Below are 16,695 nucleotides of genomic sequence, written 5' to 3'. Positions count from 1 at the left end.
CATCTGGGGCTGACAGCGATGGCACTTGGGTGGTGAAGGGAGCACCCATGACGAGGGGGGGGCGATTTGAGTACAGATCTCCCTGCTAATAGGGGCGCCCTGGCACAGGTGGCTCTGGGCTGCAGGGAGAGGTGAGTGAAGGGTCACGGTGGGGAAGTTTGGGATTCCCACCAGGACCCTCCCGGGGTGCAGCGATGCCTGAAGGGTGGGTGCTGCCCCAGGCCCAAAGCCAGGGGATCTCACCCGAAGAGGTGGGTGGGAGAAAGGCCCAGGAAAGCAGCAGCCCCCTCACCTGAACCCCATTCCAGCTCCAGGCCCCATAGGGCCTAGCCCAGAGCCCAGGTAGCCGCACAGCCATGGAGCTGGGCTGGGGAAAGAGGCCAAGGCCCAGGGAAACCCGGCAGCTTCTTCTCCTTGCCATGCCCCAGAGCGACACATCACGGGGAGTCGGATCTTCCCTCCCTGGCCCCCTTGACCTGTCCCTGGCCGGCCTGAGCCGGGGCGCTGGAGATAAACTAGCTCCTGGGTCAGGGCTCAGGCTGTGGGCCGGGGGGGAGACAGAAACTCACAAATATCCCGATGGCAGGAGCCGCAACTCGCTTTGTGCAGCCGAAACCCTTTAATGCAGCAGCAGCGGCCACGAGCCAGGGCAAAGGGGAAGAGCGGCGGGCCGGGCCAGGCGGAGCAGCGACCCCGGCGGGCCCCTCGCCCCCCAGTGCCCGACAGGCTCCAGCCGGAGCCACAAACACAATAAAACCGGCCCCGGGGGGAGGGGCTGGAGCTGGCAGCCAGGTCTGGGGAGAGAGAAACTGAGGCACTGGTGAGCCGGGCCTGCAGGATCCTGTCTTGCACTAGTAATAATGAGCGGTGGGTCCCCACCCCGAAGTCTCTCACTCCTCTCCCCCAGAAGTGAGACACCCCAGCCCGTCTCCATCCCTAGGAGCTGTGGGCTGGGCGGGCAGGGAAGGGCCATGGGCCGGGAACCCCGCTAAGAGTGACTCGGCCGCGGGACGCGCAGCCCCGCGCAAGCGGCGCTGACTTTGGGTCGGGAGCGCGGCTGCTCTGCCTGCGTCCTGCCAGCGGGGCTGCCTGGTGACTCCCCGGGTGTCAGCGGCCCTGTCCGGTCGCGCTCAGCTGAGCCCTGGGCCCGGAAGGCCGGGAGCTGAACCTGCGGCTCGTTCCTTCGCTGGGCTCCCATGAGAGCGAAAAGACAGAAACACCCACGGGAACGGGCCCGCGCCTGCCGGGTCCTCCGTGGTTATTTGTAAACAGCAGCAGTCGTCCCCCCCCCCGCGCCAGACAGCGGCCCCCAGGAGATCCGGACCCTCCCCCCCGCCAGACAGCGGCCCCCAGGAGATCCGGACCCTCCCCCCCGCCAGACAGCGGCCCCCAGGAGATCCAGACCCTCCCCCCCGCCAGACAGCGGTCCCCAGGAGATCCGGACCTGCCAGACAGCGGTCCAGACCCCCGTCCCCAGGCCCAGGGACACACGGAGCTCCCTGGACAGACCCCGAGCAGCTCACAAAGCAGCGAAGGTGACTTCTCCGCGGCCAACTTTCCAGCTGAGGGGGGAGGGGGGCAGGGCCAGTCAATCCCGCTCTGCCTCCCCCTCCCCCGCCGACAGGTATCGGCAGGAACCGCTAGTGGCGAAAATCCAAGCGCGCTAATCACGGCGCGATCAATCCGCAGCCCATCGATTAGCCGCTCGCTGCCCCGCGCCCCCAGCCCGCCCCGCCGCTGTTTGCATGAGCCGAGCGCCTCTCCCCGCTGCGCTCCGGGGGGGGGGATCAATGGGCAGGGACCAGCCTCCCGCAGCTCCAGCGCGCAGACAGCCGGCGAGCGGAGACCAGCAGCCGGCGTCTCCGCCTTTGCTCCTTTCCCGTCCCGGGCTGGGGGCACCGCGCCGCGGTCACCCGCCCAGGGGACCCCCCGGCCCGCTGTCCCGCGAGGCGGCCCCGCCACCCGGCACCATTCCCTCCCCGGGGCGGCCGCGGCCCCGGCCCCTCCCGCGGCTCAGCGTGGGGAGGAAAACTTTGCTGGCGGCGGCGCTCGGCGTGGTGATGCTGCTGGCGCTGGTCATCCTCATCCCGGCGCTGGTGAGCTCGGCGGGCGCGGACGGGCGCTACGAGATGCTGGGCACCTGCCGCATGGTCTGCGACCCCTACCTGGGCCGGGCGGCCGCCACCGCCAGCGCCCGCCCGGAGCCCGACACCCCCGGCGGGCCCCCGCCGCCCTCCACGCTAGTGCAGGGGCCGCAGGGCAAGCCGGGCCGGCCGGGCAAGCCGGGGCCGCCGGGGGAGCCGGGCCCGCCGGGGGCCATGGGCCCGCCCGGGGAGAAGGGCGAGCCCGGCAAGCCGGGGCCCCCCGGCCCGCCCGGCCCGGCGGGGGGCAGCGGCGCCTTCAGCACCGCCACGTACAGCACCGCGCCCCGCGTGGCCTTCTACGCCGGGCTCAAGAACCCGCACGAGGGCTACGAGATCCTCAAGTTCGACGACGTGGTGACCAACCTGGGCAACAGCTACGAGGCGGCCACGGGCAAGTTCACGTGCAGCGTCCCGGGCACCTACTTCTTCACCTACCACGTGCTGATGCGCGGCGGGGACGGCACCAGCATGTGGGCGGATCTGTGCAAGAACGGGCAGGTGGGTGCGGGGCGCCGCGGCCCCCGGGGGCAGCCCGGCCCCCTCCCTCGGGGCGGCCGGAGCGACCCCGCACGGGGCAGGGGCAGCCCGGCCCCCCGAGCCGTGGGACCGGCTCCTGCCTGGCGGGTCCGGTAGCTCGCGGGTATCCAGGCTCCCAGCGCTGGGCAGGGGCAGGGGCCGAGCCCAACCCCGAGAGCTGGAAGTTGCGAAGGAGAATTTATTTCTAGACCGATTCTCTCCCCCCCCCCCTTATAAAAAAGTTTCTGTTCGAAGAGCTGGAGTCTCAGCTTCCGGGCGGGGGGGCGAGGCGGGTTTGGGGGTGAAGGGGGGGAGAGTAGGGGGAATCCCGGGGCTGGAGCGGGGTCTCGAGGTGGGGTCCCGGGGCGGGGGAGAAGGGGGGTCCCGGGGCGGGTTTGGGGGTGAAGGGGCGGGGGGGATCCCGGGGCTGGAGCGGGGTCTCGAGGTGGGGTCTCGGGGTGGGGGTGGGGGTCCCTCACGTCTCCTGGCTATTTAGGAGACAGGCTGGGGTTGGCAGGGCCCCGCCCCCCGTGGGGATACCCTCAGGCTGGGACGTGTTTGGGGGTTTCAGAGAGCGGCGAGTCCCTTCGGCTTGTCTCTGCCTCGGGGGCGCGGGTGCATGCGGGACGCTGGGGGGTTGTTTAGGATGGAGGGGAGCCCTCGGCCCGCTCCCAGCCCCCGGGGCGGCTGCTGCGGACACCAGCCGGGGGTTCCTGCCCCTCGCCTGCTAACTGCGCCAGAGCCGGCCAAAGCGCCCCGCTGATCTGGTGCGTGCGGGTCCCGCCTTGCGCCTGCCTCTGGGCCGCGCGGGGTCCGATTGTCCTGCCCCGCTGTTTGCCCCCTCGGCGCGGGTCCCGCGCTCCCTCTGCCCGCCTAGCGCCAGGGGGACGGGCCGGTTTCCGCGGGAGATAGTCCCGGCTGACTTGTGTGCCGCGTCCCTCCCGCAAGCATCTCCAGGGCTGGCTGACCCGGGTCTGGCTCCGTTCCCTGGGATACACCCCGGGCTGGGGCCCGCTCGCCTCCCGCCCCAGGGAAATTGCCAGGGACACGTGGGCTGAGGGATCTGGGGCCCTTTTTGCAACGCACAGTTGTACCCCACTGCTTAGTGCATTGGCCATTGCGCATGTGCAGCAGCCTTTCACAAGGCTAGCCTGTGCAGTGCGATGAGTTTGGGGGGTCTCCGGGAGCTCCTGGCAGAGGGATGTTACTTCACCCAAACCACAGCTGATTTATAGAGCCAGCGCTGCTCGGGCCAGAGGGGAACGCTGGGATCCTCTGCTCTGCCCTCCTTTGGTATCAGATTTATTCATTCCCCGATGGTAGCAGGAGGAGAAACTGGCACCACGATTTGCCCAAGGGCACACTGCCAGAGCTGGGACTAGAACCAGCCTCACCTGACTGAGTCCAGTGCACTAGCCACGAGAGCCCACTGCCTTCTGTAAACCAGCAGAGACACTGGGCAATCGCAGCCTCTACTTCCCCATCTGTGCAGTGGGGGTAATAGAACCCTCCTGTGTCAAGAGCCTGGCGAGCCAAGGAGGAGAAGTGTGACACGAAAGGTTATTTCTTCTTCTTCTGCATTATAGAGTGTTGTATTGACTCCGGGATTTGCTGTCTCAGGAGGCCAAAGGACTGGCAGGGCCATGGAAAGTGGAACTTAAATCCAGACAGGGGTTGTGGGCTGGGTGCAGGAAGCCCTGGGTGAGGGTCTCCGGCTTGTGTTACGCAGGCACCAGCCTGGATGATCAGAATGGTCCCTCCTTATCTCCTGGGCAGCATCCCATCAGCAGGGGCAGTGTGTGCCATGTGGCACCAGCTCTGCACATACACAGTTGGCATCAGTCTCCAGGGCGGCCAATCCAGCACCTTTTACCAGAGCTAAATTCCCTTCGCAATGTTAAGGCTTATTCATTCTCTCCTGCCACCCTGACACTGAAATATTCTTCACAGGGGTTTACTCCAGCACCTGGCAAAATGTCCTCTGCCCTCACCCACTTTATGTGTTCCGCCAAGCTGCCACGCTCCACCCCAGAGGTGGCTGCACACTGGTGGTGTCCCCAATTTGTAAGGCTCCTTGAGGTCCCACTTAGAATGCCCTGCAGACCTCACAGAAATGTCAAAGGCTGTTTTATGCACTGAAATCTACTTTCCTCTGCACCGTGGCTAGAATCCCTCCCTCCCACCCAAATAAAAACTGTCTGTGATTTAATGCACAGATCATCAGCTTTAATAGTGACTTTCCTGTCACACCTTAAATGTCACCTGAGCTTAATTTTCTTTGCTGTCACCCGCTATTGTAGTGGAGCAGTCTTGCCACCATCATTAAGGATGAGTCTCAGTGATTCATTTGTAGGAGAGGGAAATCTGAGAGTCGCACCCTCCCCTTCGCAACGTGCTCTGGGGCTTTACATATCTACCAACTTCCATCCAGGGAGCAGGCTTTGTCCTCTAGTCTTTTCCCGGTAGTTCCCATTATCATTTACTAAACGTGGGCCTGATCCTGTGTGCCCTGCACCCCCCACTCCAAGGAACTTGCAGTCGGAATGGACAAGACACACACAGGGCAAGAAGGGAAACAGAGGCAGAGAAAGGGCAGTCACTTGACAAGGTCCCCGAGCACTCAGAGACCCCAGCACAGCGGCTCCTTGCTGCCCCGTTCACTGGGCCACGGTCCCTCCCTGTACCTGTGCTCCCTTCAGAAAGCCCCTCTAGTCAGATGCTTTTGTTCTGTTAGCAGAACACAAGGATGCTTGGCCTAAACTTGGGTTCCCGTGTCTGGGCTCAGATGTGCAAGGTGCTGAGCATTCTGGCCCCAGCCCGCCAAGGCACTTAGCAGGTGCCTAACTGGAAGCATCTGAGTCGTCCCATTGAAGCCAATGCCTTGAGTCATGTAATTAAAGTTAATCATCCGCTTGGGTGGTTTGGAGCCAGTGCACTCAATGTGCTTAGCAGGCTCACGGGCTCTCTGACAGGTAGGATGTATTCCAACCCCCATCAGCTCGGGTGAGCTTGGCTGCTGACTGCACTGGGGGCAGGATCTGGCCAATGTTACCTGTGTTTTCACCCACGTTCTTACCTGAAAATTCCCCCTGTTAAAAGCACAACTTCAGAACTGCAATTGGGCAGCCAAGGTTCAGACGTAGGGTGGGAATATGGAAACAGTTAAACGGGAACATCTACTTGTGGTGTTGCTGCATTATGGGAATAATAATAATAATAATAATAATACGTTGGGAGTAATAGAAATGGCTTTTTTCCTATTCAAAGTATTATTGTTCTTACACATCCCTGGTGTGCCCATGTCAGCTGCATCGGCCTGTTAGCAGATGTGTCAGGATGCAGTCGTGACTGCAGGATCATCCGGAAAAAATCTGGGTGGGGGTTTCAGAGAGGCCAACTAGAGACAGGCATCGACATTCCAGGGGCTTCAGGCACCGAACTCCCTTCAGCTTTGCTGGAAGATCCCAGCCCTTGTCGGTAGTTAGACGTTTTCTCCCTAAGGACTAACTTCTGCTCCCTATGGGCCCCAACTCTGGGGGCACGGGATGAAGGCCAGAGTCAGTCAGCCCTGAACCTGGCCCCATGTCATGGAGTCCCCGGGCGATGCTCTGGAACTGCTCCCCACAAAGCCAGTCAGGACTTTGGGGAGCCTCCTCTCCCTTGGAGCAGACTGTCTTCAGGGCAAGAAGCTCACACGGCTTCACCTTCCTGGGTCTGACCTTGGAGCATTCAGCATATGCCCCTGTGTGCGCTTCCCACAGTGAGTCCGCCCAGGCGGGGTCCTGGGGAAGCCAGAGGGTCCTGCACACACACCCACTTCGCAGTCAGACGTGACTCTTAGCCAGGCAGTAAAACAGAGGTTTATTAGATGACAGGAACACGGTCTAAAACGGACCTTGTCGGTACAGCGAACGGGACCCCTCAGCCGGGTTCATTCTGGGGTCCAGCAAGCCGGACAACCCCGTCTGCACTTCACTCCCCGTCCCCAGCCAGCTCCCAACTGAAAAAATCCCTCCAGCCCCTCCTCCTCTGGGCTTTGTCTCTTTCCCGGGCCAGGAGGTCACCTGATCTCTTTGTTCACCTTTAGCATCTCCTTGCAAGGGGAGAAGGTCCCTGGCCATTTGTTGCTAGGAGACAGATTGTCGGCCATTTATGCACACCGGAGACTTAAGAAATGCATAGGGGAAACTGAGGCACCCACACAGTATTCAGAGGAAACATTAAGAACAGTCCCACTTCGTCACGCCCCAGACCTCTCTCTCCCGCTCTGTTAGAGCCTGGTCCACAGCCCGCTGACCACGCAGGAGGCTATTGACTGACTGCAGGGAGCTTTGGCTCAGTGTCCTGAACTATTGTTATTTCTTGCACTCACGTAACCAGCTGCAGAGGCCTCGAAATGTCGGAGAGCTGGATCCTGCCGACACTGGTTTACTTGAGGGAAGCCCCTTCTAGCTGCTAGAACTTCCTGGCCCTGCAGATGCTAACTGCCACGCGTGGGGCTGGCTGCTGGGGGTGGGACGACCCTGAGCGTTCTGGCCCGGAGGCAGGAAAGCAGCGCCATTCAGGACAGCAGTGAGGTACATGCGTAAGGCCCAGGGGAGTCAATGGGTTCAGCACATGCTTAAAGTGAAATGTGCGAGTCCATCTGTGTTCCTGACGTGGGGCCTCGCTTGGTGGTTGTACTTGCAAGACCAGGCACTTACAGATGAACAAAGAGCCAAGCAAGAGTAAATAAAATCCATTGTATCCCTTCTGCAATACAGCGCAATCGTCTTTTAACTGTTAATAATGGGGGTTGGGATATGCCAGTCTCCAGCCCTGCTTACTAATTACTAACCAAATCTTGCTGTTACCGTACTTCTCAAATACAACTCACACGGGCGGCAAGTGCTCGGGGGCGAACAGCACTGGTTAAACCATCACTGGGACAAGCACTTGGATGGAAAATGTGACTAAGACACTTTAAAAGGAAAATTCACAGTAATTAGTTTTCCTATTTAAAAAAAGGCAAAATCTCCCAAATGGGAACAGGAGTTGGGGGTCAGTGTTGGACCCCCCCAGCCCCATGTATCCAGCATGGGATCCCCCCTCCCACTCCAGCCCCATTTATAATGGTGTGCGAGAGAATGAGTGAGAAGGGGAGAGAGAATCAGGACATACCTAGGTGGGCCCATGATTTGTCTATTTGGCTGCATTCCTTTGGAACTGTAAAACCCAGGTGTCCGAGCAGAGGGCAGGGCAGGGGGTGGCCTGGGTGTCACTGGGTTCCAGTGATCACCACCAGTGGTTGCAGTGGGGAATAAGGACTCTCGGATCCTATTCCCACTTGTTTTCTGATCTTGGGCAAGTTCTTGAACCTCTCAGCACCTGCCCGTGAAATCGGGTTTATAACACTGATCTGCCGCCTCCTGTGTTGTGTGGCCAGACTTGGGACTGTCTGTGACATGCTCAGCCGCAGGGGCCGTGGGACAGCAGGAATTCTTACCCAGGGTGGATGGGCGAGGACTTCTCTCTGCAGGGGAGAGCTCTCTGTTGCAATGGGAACTTCGCTGTGACACTCCTAATTACCCAGCTCATTCCCCTGGGTTCCCTGCGATAGCATCTGTTGGACACCAGCCCACATTAGAAAGAAAGAAAGTTCCTTTGAAGCAAAGTGCTGCTAATTACTGATGACATGATTGGAATCCGTTGTAAATCGCCTGATCCTGGGGAAGGAGGGTGCCGGGGGCCGCGGAGCCATTGATTTCCTGTGGCTGTAGCAGGCCGAATTCTGCCCACCTTGCCCTTTGCAGAGTGGGGAAGGCAGCTGGAGATATTCCTGGCACGTGTCTGAGCCAGGCTCTGTCTGTGGCCCTGAGACACCTGCTGAGCAGCCTGCTTCTCACCACAGGGATTGGCCCAGCCCCACATCTGGGTGCTTGGCTCAGCACCTGAGCACCCAGAGCCCTAGAGCTCCCCCCATCCACCCCATGGGCTGGGCTGGGCTCAGCCCCCAAAATCCACCTGCCCCTCTGCCCTTCGTTCCCCTGCCCCCCTCAGCCTGCCTCCTGCCCCCCACGTTCCCCTGCCCCCTCAGCCTGCCTCCTGCCCCCGACATTCCCCTGCCCCCGCGTTCCCCTGCCCCCTCAGCCTGCCTCCTGCCCCCACGTTCCCCTGCCTCCCTCAGCCTGCCTCCTGCCCCCTCATTCCCCTTCCCCCCTCAGCCTGCCTCCTGCCCCCCATGTTCCCCTGCCCCTTCAGCCTGCCTCCTGCCCCTCTCAGCCTGCCTCCTGCCCCCTCATTCCCCTGCCCCCCTCAGCCTGCCTCCTGCCCCCCACGTTCCCCTGCCCCCTCAGCCTGCCTCCTGCCCCTCTCAGCCTGCTTCCTGCCCCCACGTTCCCCTGCACCCCCTCAGCCTGCCTCCTGCCCCCGACATTCCCCTGCCCCCCACGTTCCCCTGCCCCCTCAGCCTGCCTCCTGCCCCCACGTTCTCCTGCTCCCTCAGCCTGCCTCCTGCCCCCATGTTTTCCTGCCCCCTCAGCCTGCCTCCTGACCCCCACATTCCCCTGCCCCCTCAGCCTGCCTCCTGCCCCTCTCAGCCTGCCTCCTGCCCCCACATTCCCCTGCACCCCCTCAGCCTGTCTCCTGACCACCATGTTCCCCTGCCCCCTCAGCCTGTCTCCTGCCTCCCACGTTCCCCTGCCCCCCGTGTTTCCCTGCCCCCTCAGCCTGCCTCCTGCCCCCACGTTCCCCTGCCCCCTCAGCCTGTCTCCTGCCCCCACGTTCCCCTGCCCCCTCAGCCTGCCTCCTGACCACCATGTTCCGCTGCCCCCTCAGCCTGTCTCCTGCCTCCCACGTTCCCCTGCCCCCGTGTTTCCCTGCCCCCTCAGCCTGCCTCCTGCCCCCACGTTCCCCTGCCCCCTCAGCCTGTCTCCTGCCCTCCATGTTCTCCTGCCCCCTCAGCCTGTCTCCTGCCCCCACGTTCCCCTGCCCCCTCAGCCTGCCTCCTGCCCCCACGTTCCCCTGCCCCCTCAGCCTGCCTCCTGCCCCCACATTCCCCTGCCCCCTCAGCCTGCCTCCTGCCCCCCTCATTCCTCCACTCCTCAGAGTTTCCTGCTCCCTAACACTCTGCCCTCCATGCTGCCCCCGCAACCTCCCTTCCAGGCACCTCCACATTCCCCTGCCCCCTTCCTGGCTCTTCCCTTTGGGCAGCTCGTGGCTTCAGCCCTTGTGACTGTCATGGGAGGTGGCGGCCATGTTGGATAAGGGCAACAATCGGTGAAAACCCTTTAAAAAGCCCCCCAGGCAGGCGGCGAAGGAGCAGACCCTCAGGACCGTGTTATGCTGCGGGCAGAGGTGCTGGAACTAGGTATGCTGGGGGCTTGAAATGGTTTCCATCATAGGCAGGGTTTACAGTTTGGTTCAATGGCTCTCAGCCCCCCACTCTGCACACTGTCCCAGGGGGCAGCTAGGGAGACCAGCGTAATGATCCCCAGTGCATTTGGCCTGGACGCTGGGTTGATCCGACTCCTATGCAAAGGGCGCTGGGATCTTTGGTGGCCACGGGGATGGGGGGGATGGGGGCAGATACGAATGTAGTTAGACCCCAGCCAAGCAGCTCCTCCCTGTCCGACTGAAAACACTGAGTGGGGATCTCGGGGCTACCGGGACTGGGCTGGAACGTTTCTAATCGAACCAGACACGTGGGGCTGAGGAGAAGGTCAGGCAGGGCCTGGGGACACCTCGCCACCCACCCCTCCTGCCTTGTTACAGACCTTTAGCAAGGAGAAGGCCGAGGGGCTGAGACCTTGAGCCACGAGGAGCCTCCTCCCTCCGCTAATTGGGAGGAAATGGAGCGTGGGCATCCCAGGTCTAGCACTCAGCCCCTTGGGGAGAGCCGCAGCTGCCCCCAAAGAGTCACCAGAGACCTGATCATGCTGAGTGCTCAGCACACTCCACTGGGGGTCCAGGAGATACCAGCACCTTGCAGGATCGGACCTCGCAGGCCTCTTCCCGCAGCCTCGCTCACAGCCCGCCCCCACACTGCCCCATGGAAGTCTGTGGCACCCCGCACAGGCAAGGGCTGTGGCTGGGAGGGGGTAAGAGCTGGAAAGGCAAGGCCCTGGGACCCCGGAATGGTGTCTGGGAGCGAGGGGGTGGCCCGTCGCAGGGCAAGCCCCTCCAGTCCTCTGGCTCTCTGAGCATGTCTCCACGACACCTCGTTCCCCAAACCTCGTGCCCCTAGGAGGCTGCGGGTAACATGCAAAAAACCAAACCAAACCTGCTCTTTGCTAGTGAAGTTTAATTTCCTCTGACGAACCCCAGCTCAGGGGTTGCTGATCTGTCTCTCATTTAAACTGCATTCCCACCGCAGGGGCTTCCTCCCCGCCCCTCACGTGGGAATTTGCCTCTTAATAGGAAAACACCATCCTCTTGTGATCGCTAGTTGGTGCGTATTCCCAAGCGCTCTCATGCTGCGGTGCGGAGGGCTGTGGAAATACTTGGGCAGAGAGATTCAGCTCCCGCTTATTAGTTATCATTATGATTTTGATGGTGTTGTAGTGGATTTCAATGCACTGCCCTGGGACTGCCCTATCCCGAGTGTCTGCACAGTAAAGCTACCAGCGCAGCAGGAAATGCAATCCAACCCACTGTCCAGAGATTCGGGACCCCAGCGCTCTAGGGATGCTAGAGATCCCAGACTGTTGTGCCGAGATAGCTCTGGATTCCAGACACCCCGTGTCCAGGGACTCCAGAGTTTTACTTTCAGACTCATCTTTATTGCCAAGTGCTGGGAGAGGCTGGGCATGTGAATGGCACTACACGGATACAGCTCATCACGTTGCTGTGTATTTACTGAGCTCCATTCTGGAGACTGTTGTTTAACCACAAGGAGCACAGTGGGGATTCTAGGCATTAGGGGCTCAGAGGGTTGGGAGCAGGTTGGATGCTCTAAAGCCAATAGTTTTGCAGCAATCATTATGTAATGAATCGCAGCCAAGCCATGTATGGTACGTCTACACTGCAATAAAATGCACACACAGCTGACTCCAGCTCGCAGGGCTATACAATTGCAGTGTAGATGTTGAGGCTCAGGCTGGAGCCCGGGCTCTGGGACCCTCCTCCCTCGTGGGGTCTCGGAGCCCGGGCCCAGCCCAAGTCCGAATGTCTAAGCTGGGGTTTTATAGCCCTGAGCCTGAGCCAGCTATGGGTGTTTTATTGCAGAGTAGATATACCCTTAGGCAGGGATCAAACCTGGGACCCTTAGCTCCAAAAACACTGGAGCTAAAGCAGCAGCCCTTTTAGCTGTGAGTGACAGCTGCTCAGCCCACTGAGGCTGGCCCCTAAAAGAAGCAATGTCTTACACTGGGGCCAGTCTTTTAACTCAAAGACCTCACAGGTGCCTCCTATATTGCACGTGGCCATCTGCACATGCACTTTCTCCATGCAAAACAAACCCATGTGCAAATGGCACTGACGCATGCAATCACCATTTTACACAGGCAGCCATGACACACACACCGTGGTAGGAGGATCCTTGGCAGTTTCACGGCAGGAATCTGAAGGCACAGTCAGTGTGCAGCTGGCTGGGTGTGTAAGGTCCTGTGCACAGATCAGGGCGCACGTTGAGATTTGTGGGTGAATCTCGCAGTGCGGACACTCAACACTATAACCTGTGGTCAGCACAACCCCGTATAGTCTGTGCTGTGCTTTTTATTACCTGGGAAGTAACACCCTGCTCACTGGACAGTAAGGAGTCTCGTCTCGCAGTGCTGGCGAACGAAGCCGCGCCTTAGAGCCCAGTGATGGATTCTGGATGTTAGAGCGTCTATAATCATCCCAGACTGAATCGGCTACTCGTGTGCTCAGCTCGGAATACTCTTCAGGGTCTAATTGGTGGTTCTTGTCTTTCACAGATAATTATGGGTCTTAGGTGTGGTGGAGTCCTTTCTAAACAGGGCTTGGTCAATTTCATTTCACTGCAAAGTACCTGACGCACCACTGCCTTACTCCAGGGTTACGAAATCAGTGGAGTTACACTGGCATAAAACTGGAGAAATGCAACAGGGAATGAGACTTGAAATGTCGGTTTTCTTGACTGGGGAGGATTGGGGGGTACAGAGTTTAGAGTGACTAGCAGTGTTTGGGGGAATTCCTTTTCATTTCAAAACATACAACATATTTTTGGATTTGATTCTTCTGCAGCATCCTGGAGACAAATGTAACCACAGGCTAACAGGACTAGTGCATCAGAACCAACAAGTGAAACTTACTAGAAAAAATAATTGAAGCTACCTAATCTGGTGTCCAGTATTGCCCACCTCAAGTGTTCAGATATCATGAGCCCGAACCCCCAAAACCATGAAACTGACTTCAAATCATGAGATTAAAAAAAACTACCCCAAGCTATAGGGTTTATTGCCAGCTGGTGTCTGAGCCATTAGGGGGCGCTTGGGTCACATTTATGAGTTTTGCCCTGCAACCAGGAAATGCTGGAAACTTTGAAACAAACACCAAATATCACAAGACTTGCGATGAAAATGGTGGGAATTGGCAAGGCCAAGTTTCCCCATGTCAGGCATCATACGATTGAAATGAACAATGATCATGAGCACAGAGAAGTCAATCAGCTTGTAACTTGCTTTCAGATTTTGCCCTCTAAGGCCCAGTCCCGCGAATACTGACATGTGTGAGTAATGTTACTTGTGACAGCAATCTAACTGAGACTGCCCCAGGGTGTCAAACTCTCCCCATGCCTAAGGGTTTGTAGGGTCAGGCCCGAAGGGGTTACCAGTCAGACCAGGCAGGAGATTTTGTTTTAAATAGGGGAGTTTTGATTTTGATGGTGTCTCTTTCAGGCTCTTCTTTGTCCTAAAGATCAATAAACCCAGAGCAAGGGTTTGTGCAGGCTAGAGCTTGCGGCCATTGCGATTTTCCTCCATTGACTTCAGCGGGGCTGAGCAAAGCGTGGGCCAGGGCAGATTGGGCCTTTGAGGCACATTTTCCAGCCAGGTTCTCACGTGCGTGGCACCCGCAGCTGGTTCCCGGCCTTCCCACAAGCTCAGCACCCCCTGGTCATGCAGCGTGCTGAGCTCCTCTGAAAATCTGCCTCCAGATGTGAGTGCTGAGCTCCTTTGACAGGGCCAGCGCTCTGCCCTCAGCCGTGCTAGCCACTGGCCTCACTGGGGTGGCCCCATTGGAGCAGATGCCGTTCCTCATGTCTTGTGTCCAAGCCATACTGACGCCCCCGTAGGCCAAGGCTCCCTGGCATCCCTCCCAGGGAGACTGAAGGGTTATCGCAAACAGCTGGGCAGGAGCCAGTCCAGTGGCATTTGGGTGGCAGCATTTGCAGATGACACAGAATTCTTTGGGGGAATGAAGACAGAGCAGACGGAGGAAGTTCGGGGGGGCCGAACCCAGTTAGCCGGATGGCAGATGAAATTCGATGTTGACAGATGGAAGTGAATGCACTTTGGGCAGGATCACTTGAACCGTTTACACAGTCTGCTCGGACCACTCAGCTCAGGGCCCTGGGCACCAGTGTGGGCAGCTCTCTCGCTGCCCAGCCACAAAGCGCAGCAAACACAATTGTCACAGAGTCCCCGGGCGATGCTCTGGAACTGCTCCCCACAAAGCCAGTCAGGACTTTGGGGAGCCTCCTCTCCCTTGGAGCAGACTGTCTTCAGGGCAAGAAGCTCACACGGCTTCACCTTCCTGGGTCTGACCTTGGAGCATTCAGCATATGCCCCTGTGTGCGCTTCCCACAGCGAGTCCACCCAGGCGGGGTCCTGGGGAAGCCAGAGGGCCCTGCACCCCCACTTCGCAGTCAGACGTGACTCTTAGCCAGCCAGTAAAACAGAGGTTTATTAGAGGACAGGAACACAGTCTAAAACAGAGCTTGTAGGTACAGAGAACGGGACCCCTCAGCTGGGTCCATTCTGGGGCCCAGCGAGCCAGACAACCCCATCAGCCTTCACTTCCCGTCCCCAGCCAGCTGCAAACTGAAACCCCCTCCAGCCCCTCCTTTCTGGCCTTTGTCGCTTTCCCAGGCCAGGAGGTCACCTGATCTCTTTGTTCACCTTTAGCTATCCCCTTGCAAGGGGGGAAGAGCCCCGGCCATTTGTTGCCAGGAGACAGAGTGTCGGCCATTTATGCACACTGGAGACTTAAGAAATGCATAGGGGAAACGGAGGCACCCACACAGTATTCAGAGGAAACGTTACGAACAGTCCCACTTCGTCACAATGATGTATAAAGACTGGGCCAGAGGAATGATACTGGGAACTACTCTAATGTAAGTGTAGAGCTCAGTGGGGTGCCCACACCTGGCATCCTGAGCCTGGTTCTGGGGCACCCCATCTGGAAAGGGCCGAGCGGAAATGGAGGGGTTCAGAGACAGGCAATGGGACGGATGCTCTCCGTCTGACAAGACAGTGACATGCCTGGCACTGTTTAGGGGCTGGGGTAGAAGGACACAGCTCCCAAGAGGTGGACAGGTGACTGTTCACTAGGGCTTTCCTGGGCCTTCCTCTGAACCCTCCAGCACTGGCCAGGACCAGACAGGATCCCACAGACTAAATGCCCTCCTGGTCTAACCCCCTCTGGCAGTTCCTGCACCCCTAGTTACTGCAGTAAAGGGGGTGGGGTAGCGCTGCGCTCTGCAGGGAAGTCTGGGTCTCAAATGAGGGGTGTCCCTTGTAAAGGGAAGAGGCTCAGAGACACAGGTAAGACTGTGAGGACCTGCTGCTGTTGGGTGGGGAGGATGGGAGAAGATCAGGGTTTCCATTTACAGAAATGGGGGTGGGGATCAGATTCTGGAAGTGCAGCAGAGGCCACCTGGAAGTTTCCTTTTGCCTCAGTTTCCCCATATGCAGAGAGGGGATAATGCCGCTGTCCTGCTTTGAGCTCAAGGGATGAAGAGGGCTTGATAAGGGCCAGCTGTTTGTATTGTTCCCTTTGCTTCCTTGGTATCAGATAATTGGCTCCCCTTAGCTTCAGGAACAAACCCAGGGCAGGCAGCACCATCCCCATACAGGAGTCCCTGGGCACATACTCACCCTCAGTCACAGTCACATCTGCTGCAGGCAGGGGTCGCACCTTGGACTTCCATGGAGCTGGATCCTCTTGCACCAGGCTGAACTTGGTTGTTCTTTCCTGCAGGAGAAAGGAAAGGCTGGCTTGCTAAGCGGGGTTGGGGGCGGGGAAGCGCTGTGTTTTGCAGGACTGGGAATGAGGAGCTAAGGGAAATATTAGAGATGGCTCGGCCTATAAATAAAAGCACATCAGGCGCTATCCTGGAATGAAATATTCATGAACAACTTCAGTGGCAGCCTCTCTGGAAGATAGCTGCCTCCTTGTTCTATTGTGTGGCAGGGAGGGGATCCTGTGAAGTGCTGGCGGGGTAGGGATGCGTAGTACTCACAGAAGCTGTGTGGGGAGGGGGAGCGTAGCCAGCCTGGGCAGGGAGGGAAGGGGCACGAGAAATACAGGACTGCACTCTGCGAGGTGCTGAGCAGCTCCGGTGAGGTGCTGGGAGCCTCTGGATCCCACTGGAGTCATGGGAGCTGGGGGCAGTCACGTGCTGGGCAGCATCAGACCCACCTGGACGGGTCGCAGGAGATTTTATGCCTGGCTTTGCCCTTCTCTGGGACTTGGGCAAGGCACTTCCCCTCCCTCCAGTGCTTTGGAGCGAGCCCTGGCTCTCCCCTGTCTGTGCTGCTTCTAGGGTGACCAGAGGTCCCGATTTTATAGGGACAGTCCCAAGTTTGGGTCTTTTTCTTATATAGGCTCCTATTACCCCCCACCCCCGTCCCGATTTTTCACATTTGTTGTAGGGTGACCAGATCACCACACTAAAATATCGGGTCACATTGGGGTGCCATCAGCCCCGCCCGCAGTCCACCCCTGCTCGTCCCAGGCTCCGCCCACACTCTGCCCCAGGTCCCCGCTCAGGAGGGGAGGAGCGGGGATGCAGCACGCTGGGGGGAGTGGGGGAGAAGGAGGCGAGGAGGGGGGAGCTTGGCTGCAATTTTTCCCCATGGGTGCTCCAGCCCTG

General features: G+C 59.2%; 1 protein-coding gene across 1 annotated transcript in view; it reads left to right on the top strand.

Annotated features, from left to right (window-relative positions):
• The first annotated feature begins 2,054 nt into the window (after positions 1-2,054).
• Positions 2,055-16,695, top strand: part of C1QL1 (complement C1q like 1) — a 70,962-nt gene continuing 56,321 nt past the window's right edge. The window contains exon 1 of the mRNA XM_065422750.1: positions 2,055-2,642. Within this exon, the coding sequence (XP_065278822.1) occupies positions 2,061-2,642 (582 nt within the window). The 5' untranslated portion in view covers positions 2,055-2,060. The remainder of the gene's footprint in view (positions 2,643-16,695) is intronic.

Source organism: Emys orbicularis, chromosome 25 (genome assembly GCF_028017835.1).
Source record: "Emys orbicularis isolate rEmyOrb1 chromosome 25, rEmyOrb1.hap1, whole genome shotgun sequence".
In the NCBI taxonomy this organism is placed as follows: Eukaryota; Metazoa; Chordata; order Testudines; family Emydidae; genus Emys; species Emys orbicularis.
Note: the sequence above shows the minus strand (reverse complement) of the source record. Positions and strands in the feature narration are given on the sequence as shown.